Here is a 7775-nt window from a genome sequence, read left to right on the forward strand (position 1 = left end):
AAGATGTTTCCCTTTTGCCTGGATCTAATTTCTCTTTTGTCTGAACCTAACTGTATTTTGTGGCAGTGGCAACATTCCAGGGACACTAGAAATCACCTGCAGGGTAGGGCAGAGACCTCTTCATCACTAGAACCTGCTACAAGAAAACACAGAGTCCTAGCTTAGTATAGCTTGTGTCTTTAGCATAGTAAGTATGCTAATTCATACTTTTGCAGACCCTTCAGGACAAGTCCTAGGCCAGGCACAGGGATGCATGCATATGTGCGCACACACACACACACACAGAGAGAGAGAGAGAGAGAGAGAGAGACAGAGACAGAGACAGAGACAGGGACAGAGACAAAGAGAGAACAAGTCTTTAAGGTAAAGACTAAAAGCAGCAGAATGGAGTAGCTCAGGAAGGGATAAAGGGATCCATTGCCTTGGCATCTCTGCCCTGGGTAACCCCAGCCAGATCCAAGGTCAGGTTGCAAGGTCTGCATTAGCAGGGGGGCAGGGTTTGGTTTACATCCCCCTTGTCCAAGGCAAGATGCCAATCCCTCAGGAAGGGACAAGGCAAAGAAGATAAGCCTCCAATACCTAGAGTCAGGAGCCAAGAAAGCCAAAACTTTTCATTCCAGATTATTCTTAAAGTACCAAAAATGTGAACAAGGAATTGCACCAGACAAGCTCCCATCCAGACCAATGCCCAGTCTTCATCACGGAGAGACCACACCAGATTAGCACCACATGTATGGGCCCTCCAACACGGAGGGCCTACGAGTCCCTAGAATCAGAATATGAATGAGCTTCTTGAGTTCTGAGGTCTTGGTAGAGAACAGCTCTGTTTAGCAATATGTTTGAAATGTTAGATGGGGGCAAACATCCCTGAAGAGCCAGGAGATATCAAGGAAAGGACCTGACAGTAGCCTGTTCCTACCATGGCCACATCTGGGAGAGGGGACACTCTCAAGAGCCCTACATAAAACCTGGGGCTCAAGACACAATGTTCCAATCCACAGCCTAAGAGGCCTAGGAGGGCTGGTTTTATGGAACTGTGTGCTGGGGGTAGGTTCACAGCACCTGATACCAGAACACTATGGCCCCGGGGAGCCTGTAGCTAGATTGAGTGCTTCTACTAAACTCCAGATGTATTTTACATTTTTTTCTTTATTTTTATTTTATGCTTTGTTTTCTTGTATGTCTGTGCACCATGTATGTGTGGTGCCTGTGAAGGCCAGAAGAACTCACTAGATTGTCTGGAACTTGGTCAGTAGCTACCATGTGAGTGCTGGGGACTGAACTAGAATCCTCTGTGAAACTGCACAAGCCCTTAACTCCTGGGCTGTAGAGATGGCCCCAAGGAGTCCAGAGTTTTTAAAATAAATACCGGTATTGAGAAGCAATTTATATACCATATACTCCAGCTACTTAAAAGTGAATAATTCTGTGAGTCTAGTATATTCAAACATATGTAGGCAGGGTGGTTCATGCCTTTAATCCCAGCATTCAAGAGGCAGAGGCAGGTGAATCTCTGTGAGTCCAAAGCCAGTCTTGTTTATCTAGTGAGCTCCAGGCCAGCAGGGGATACCTAAAGAGACTTGGTCTCAAAACTAAATTAAATAAGCAAATGCATACATATGTAAATGTGTGTGGCTATTGCCCACACCCCAGAAAAACACTCTAAAACCATTAGGAGTTTCTCTCTCTTTGTCCTTTAGCCATTGGCAACCACTAAAAGATTGGCTTGTGGGGCTGGGGATTTGGCTCAGTGGTAGAGCGCTTGCCTAGCAAGCACAAGGCCCTGGGTTTGGTCCCCAGCTCCGGAAAAAAAAAAAAAAAAAGATTGGCTTGTTTTGGGAATTTCATACAAAATGATTTGCACAGTAACATGTGGGTTTTTTGCTTGTTTGTTTTTGTTGGGTGGGTGGTTTAGCTTTGGTCTGGCTTCTGCTTGTGACTGTGTTTTCAGGGTTCAACCACAGGGTTCTGCAGTGTATCTTAGAAGTATATTCATGCCTCCCAGTTGCCATGCAAGCACCCTATCGTGGGTTGGTGACAGAGCTTAGTTCTTCCCTAGTCTGTGCAGGGGCCAGAACTGGACAAAATACTGCGCAGATTTACTATTTTTTAAATCTACGTATGAGTTGACGGACATTCAGGTCACTCAAGGTTTATTTGCTTGACTCTTTAAAATGTTACCATGGAGACCTGGAGAGATGGTTCAGGGTCTAAGAGCACTTGGTGCTCTTACAGAGGACTAGAACTCAGTTCCTGGCACCCACATATGGTGCACATTCATACAAGCAGACAAAACACTCACACACACATAAAATAAAAAAAAACTTTAAATCTCAAGAAAAAATGTAAACATTACCATAAACATTGGTGTACGCATATCTGTTTGACCTGCCCCCCTGCTTACTTTTTAAGCAATGCTTTACCGTTGATAGCCTGAACCCCAAGATGACCCCTTGCTTTGGATATGCACCTACAAGTCCTATTGCTGGGTCACCTGGTAACTACATTCACCCGTTTGAAAAATTGCCTGTGTGTTCTCTAGAGCAGCTCTACTGTTTTCAGTTTCCTGTCGCAAGAGCTTCAGAGGTTTGTTTTTCTACAGTCTTACTACTATTTACTTAGGATGACAGCCAGACAGCCTAAAGGCCTTGATGCTATCTAGTTTTGATTTGCATTTTCCTGATAACTAATGATGTGCTTGCTGGCAATTGATACAGTTGTAAAACTCTAGAAAAGCCCATTCAGATCTTTTACTATGGCCCCGGTGTTTAAGAAAGAATAAGAGCTGCGAAGTTGTAGGAACCCGGACCAGAAGAAACCGCGATCGCTATTGCGATCGCAGGGGCTTCCCGAAGCCCATGGGGGCTCTCGAGAGGAGGAGAAGGCTAGGGCAGGCTGCGCCGCTGTTCCGGGAGGGAGGGCTCCTTGAACGCGCCGCTACGTCGGGCTGCAGCTTCACAGTTTCACTTTTGTGTCCTGACTCTTCGAGAACCGCTCTTGCTGGTGGCTCCCCGTGGCTCCCGTGGCTCCCGTTTCTCCCAGGGTGAGCCGACAAGAGACCCCTCCTCGGCACCCCGGCACAGCCCTGCTACGCTTGGTGGGCCCAGATACCTCAGCAGGGGTGAAGATCGTGGTGAGCCACCCTGCTATTCAGCCCTCCCGGAACCCAGCCGCCCCTACTCTGGTTTGTCTACTCTATTGCCTGGATGCCTGCTTGTTGAGTTGGGGATTCAGCACTTCCCAGAAGCCCCACTATACCAGACAGCTTGAAGAGACCCTAAGAGGTATGAAGGCCACCCACTAGCGATACAGTGGGACCAGCCTGGTTTGGGCTTGACAATAGGGGGTTTGAGGGAGGGAGGCGGGGAAGGGGGGGCACTCTAGGCTTCTGGGCTGAATGCTGATTCCCTGGCGCATAAGTCCCTCCCTGATCCCCAAGAGCCTTCCTTCCTGCCTCACTCTCCACCGTTAGCCCAGAGACCCAGTTTCCTAGGGGTAGAACTGTTCCTCCACACTACACAGGTTGTCTGTCCCATGCCTGTTTTGGCTTCTGACCCATGAAGGTTCAACCAGGTCAGATAGCTCACAGAGCTGTACATGAACGCTCTGGAGGGAACCACGGAACCCTGGAACACTGGCTGTGCTGTGGGCTCCTGTGCCAAGTTCCCCAGAACTGGGTGCTCGTGTTCCTTCCCTGGCCTTGGCTCTCAGCCAGGGAGGGCAACAGGGTATCTTAGACTTTAGCAGGCGGCCAAGGGCTACACACAGTAATTAATGGTGTGGATAGAGCAGGACCTGCTATAGGCTAGCTACCTCCTCCTCCTCCTCAATCAAATGCTGATGGCCCCAGGGAGAGACAGATAAGCGAGCCACAGAGTGGAGAGACTAACAAGGCAAGACTACTTTGATGGGATGGGTACCTGAGTGCTGGAGGTGACTAAGTATGGACTTCTGTCCTCTGCCTCCAGGATCATGCCGTCAGTCTTTGCGGGAGTGGTCAAGAATGTGATCAAAGAGGTGGGCGGCAGCGGAGGAGAGCTCATCCCAGTGGACTGCCTTCGGAATTCTACCAGCTTCAAGCCCTACTGCCTCCTGAGCAGGAAACTCTCAAGCTCATGGTTCTGGAAACCCCGTTATACATGTGTCAACCTGTCAATCAAGGACATCCTGGAGCCCAGTGCTCCAGAACCAGGTATCTCCTTTCCCCGCCCCCTCTTCCCCATCCTGAGATTGAGTAGAAGAAGGGAGTGGGCGAAGCCCAGCCTGCCATTTTACTGGGCATGTTCAGCTCTACTCCTCTGGTCCTAGTTCCTGAGTAGGGAGTTCTTTAAAGTCCTCATTGCTACAGAGGACAGACAAGGCAGTGGCTACCGGAACAGGAACCTCAGAGCTGGTCTTGTTTTAGAACCGGAGTGTTTTGGCAACTTCCAAGTCTCCGATGTCGTCGATGGGAACATTCAGGGCAGTGTGACGTTGTCAGGCACGGGACAAGGGAAAATTTCTGGTGGGGCTGCAGTGTCTGGCAGTTCCAGTGCCTCCATGAATGTGTGTATGCTGCGTGTGACTCAGCAGACCTGGGAGATCATGCAACGTGAAAGGTGAGCCCCTGAAGGGATGACGTCTCTCTTACCTTGAACAGCCACGCTTCTTGGGAAGGTGGCTGGTTTCTGGGCATCAGAAGGGTTCTGAGGCAGTATCTCTCAGCACCGAACAAGGGGAGCCCCAGAGGAAGGGAACAGTAAAAACAATGGCAGATTGGGAAGGATGTTAAGCCTTAGTTGTCAGGACAGTGTCCTGAAGATCAGGATATGGAAGCAGGGGCCAAGACCCTTAGAATCAGGCTGAGCTCCTGGTTGCTATGGAAAGGGAGTGACATGGACTTGGAGCATTTATGGGTTGTCCATAATGGAGTTCCTCCACAGGTACACGTGTCCACTTCTCCATGGTTGAACTTCTCATACCCCAACAACCACCTAGACACTGTTGGGGGTACCCTGGGAGGGTTCCCAAGTGTGGGATCCACAGACTCCTTGATTACGTAGCCTTTCCATCTCACCTGTAGTAGAATGGTAGGGAGGGAAGCTAGTCAGTCCATAGTGGGCAAGGCCCGGCACTCTTTCTGTAGGCACCTGCAGCAGCCTGAAAACAAAATCCTGCAACAGCTGCGGAATCGTGGGGATGACGTGTTTGTGGTGACCGAGGTGCTGCAGACAAAGGAGGAGGTGCAGATCACCCAGGTCCACAGCCACGAGGGCTCAGGCCAGTTCACACTGCCTGGAGCCTCGTGCTTGCAGGTGCGTGGCTAGCCCTAACACCTGCCTCTCCCTGCTTGGGCACAGAGCTATGGCAGGAGCAACATCACAGGCAGTGGTGGAAGACTCTTCTAAGACCCCTCCAGGAGCAAGCCATAGCCCCACTTGCCCAGTTAGCTGGAACTGCTAAAGGCTGGATTGGCCATTATTAATGACAAGCCCGTCACCAACACTCCACTCATAGCTATTCACTCTACACCCCTGAGACCATATCCATCCTTCAGGGTGAAGGCAAGGGCCACCAAAGCCGGAAGAAGATGGTGACCATTCCTGCAGGCAGCATCCTTGCATTCCGAGTGGCCCAGCTGCTCATTGGCTCTGAATGGGGTGAGTGGCAAGGGACTGTCCCTAGAGCCCAGACTATGTGGTAGAGAAGCAGGAAGTCTGGGAAGCTTCAGGTAGCCAGGGGATGCTGTGAGCATCTGGCTGCATGATCTCCCAGACAGGATGGTCAAATGCACCAGGAACTGATAGTTGGGTGATAGGGGCGGGACCTCATGAGGTCCCAGGAGTCCTGGGGATAAGGGAGTTGGTGACCTGCTTGCTTCTGCCTGTTGCCAGATATTCTTCTCATCTCAAATGAGAAAAAGAGGACCTTTGAGCTGCCCTCCTCAGGTGAGGCCCCAGACCCTCTGGCCCTACATACCCCCGAGCTTTGAGGCGTTCTATGCTCAGGGCATGAGATGGGCACATGCCACACATACACGTGTACACAATGGATGAGGTTCAACTCAGGTGATGCGGCTAGGCCTGCTTAGCTTTCCATCTGCCCTGGACTGCCATTAGTAGGAAGGATGAATCTGAGAGGGGTCCAGGAAAAATCTCAGCCCTCTTTGACACAAGACAATGGTCCCTGGGTCACTGTACAAAACAGCTCTTTTCCCACCATCCTCTTGTGCTGCCTAGGCCACAAAGGAGCAGTGGGCCAGAGGCGGCATGACTTTAGTCTGCTTGCCGTACTCCATTCCATCGGGGAGCGGCTGAGTCTCAAGTCAGGTCAGTATCCACTTGACCATCATGGGACTCCATGGGTTCTGCGTCTGCTCCCTGGATCTCCCGCTCCTAACTGATGTCCCCCAAGATGTCAAGGGCATCAGGTGGTGCTTCCCTCTGTCCCTCCAGATGGAACCAATGAGGAAGAAGTAATCAGGGAAGACTTCCAAGGCCTGCGTGCGGAGGTGGAGGCAGGCTCTTCAGAACTGCGGAGCTTAGAAATGGAGTTGAGACAACAGCTACTAGTAGACATCGGGAGGATTTTACAGGACCAGCCCAGCATGGAAGCCTTAGAGGCCTCAGTGAGTGAGAGTGTTGGAGGTGGGCAGGATCTTCCCAAGCCTGCTCAGCCTCACTTACCTCATCCCTTCCTCAGCTAGAGCAGGGTCTGTGCAGTGGTGAGCAGGTAGAGCCTCTGGAAGGCCCAGCAGGCAGCATCCTTGAGTGTCTGGTGCTCGACTCTGGAGAACTGGTGCCGGAACTTGCAGCCCCCGTCTTCTACCTGTTGGGAGCACTGGCTGGTAAGCAGCCCATGGAGGGGACAGGAAGGAAGGACTGGGTTCTATATTGGGCATTCTGGAACCCTCTCTCAGCCCAGATCTCCCCCCAGGGTTGAGTGAAACCCAGCAGCAGCTACTGGCTACTAAGGCTCTGGAGGCAACGGTGCTGTCAAAGGAGCTAGAGTTGGTGAGAGGACATGGCATTGGGGGATGCGATGGGGCCCTGGGTACAGCGAGGAAGGTTGACACAGGCAGGCGTTGCATCCCTCAGGCTCAAACTACAGGCCGCATCTATAACCTCTTACACTCTTCTGTTGGTAGGTGAAGCACGTCTTGGAACAGAGCACCCCATGGCAGGAGCAGAGATCTGTGCCCCTGCCCTCCAGGCTCCTTGGGGACAGCTGGGATGAGGAGGCTCTCACCTGGGTCTTGCTAGAAGAATGTGGCCTAACGCTGCAGGTGGAACCCCCCCAGGTATACTGGGAACCAACATCTCAGGGCCCCATATGTGCACTCTATGCCTCCCTGGCCCTATTGTCAAGTCTAGGCCAGAAATCGTGTTAGCCTGCACACCACCCTTCCCACAACATCTTCATATCCTACCCTCCAGGGCAGAAACTTGCCAAGTCCAGCCTCTAGGCCAAGAACCTAACTCAGTCACAGGGTTAGAATGCAGCAAGACCCAGGAGTTGGGAAAAACTCAATAAATGTACAAAGAAAAAACCCACAGTGCTGCGTTTTTGAGGGGTACTGGATCATGAGTAGGATGGAGAAGGGTGGGATCTGCTCCACCCAAAATCAAGACGGATATGATGGCTATCACCTCATCTGTCTCCCTGAGAGGCCGAAGTGAGCCTGTCCTGTTGTGTGACAGAATTTTCCAGGGGAGACATGAACAATTGTCTGCTTACCCCGCGTCTTAGTTAGGGTTTCTATTGTTATGACGTGCCACCATGAGCAAGGCAACTCT

At 51.2% G+C, this 7775-nt stretch overlaps 1 protein-coding gene across 2 annotated transcripts; it reads left to right on the forward strand.

Annotated features, from left to right (window-relative positions):
• Positions 1-2965: 2965 nt before the first annotated feature.
• Gsdmd (gasdermin D) lies at positions 2966-7528 on the forward strand. 2 transcript variants are annotated; one of them, NM_001400993.1, is given in 11 exon segments: positions 2966-3284; positions 3969-4192; positions 4406-4598; positions 5126-5294; positions 5537-5639; positions 5874-5927; positions 6219-6308; positions 6435-6607; positions 6682-6826; positions 6916-6992; positions 7127-7528. In NM_001400993.1, coding segments are annotated over 10 exon segments (1467 nt in total). In that variant the 5' UTR covers positions 2966-3284; positions 3969-3972; the 3' UTR covers positions 7370-7528.
• The last annotated feature ends 247 nt before the right edge of the window (positions 7529-7775 follow it).

This window comes from Rattus norvegicus, chromosome 7 (genome assembly GCF_021556685.1).
Source record: "Rattus norvegicus strain SHRSP/BbbUtx chromosome 7, alternate assembly SHRSP_T2T, whole genome shotgun sequence".
In the NCBI taxonomy this organism is placed as follows: Eukaryota; Metazoa; Chordata; class Mammalia; order Rodentia; family Muridae; genus Rattus; species Rattus norvegicus.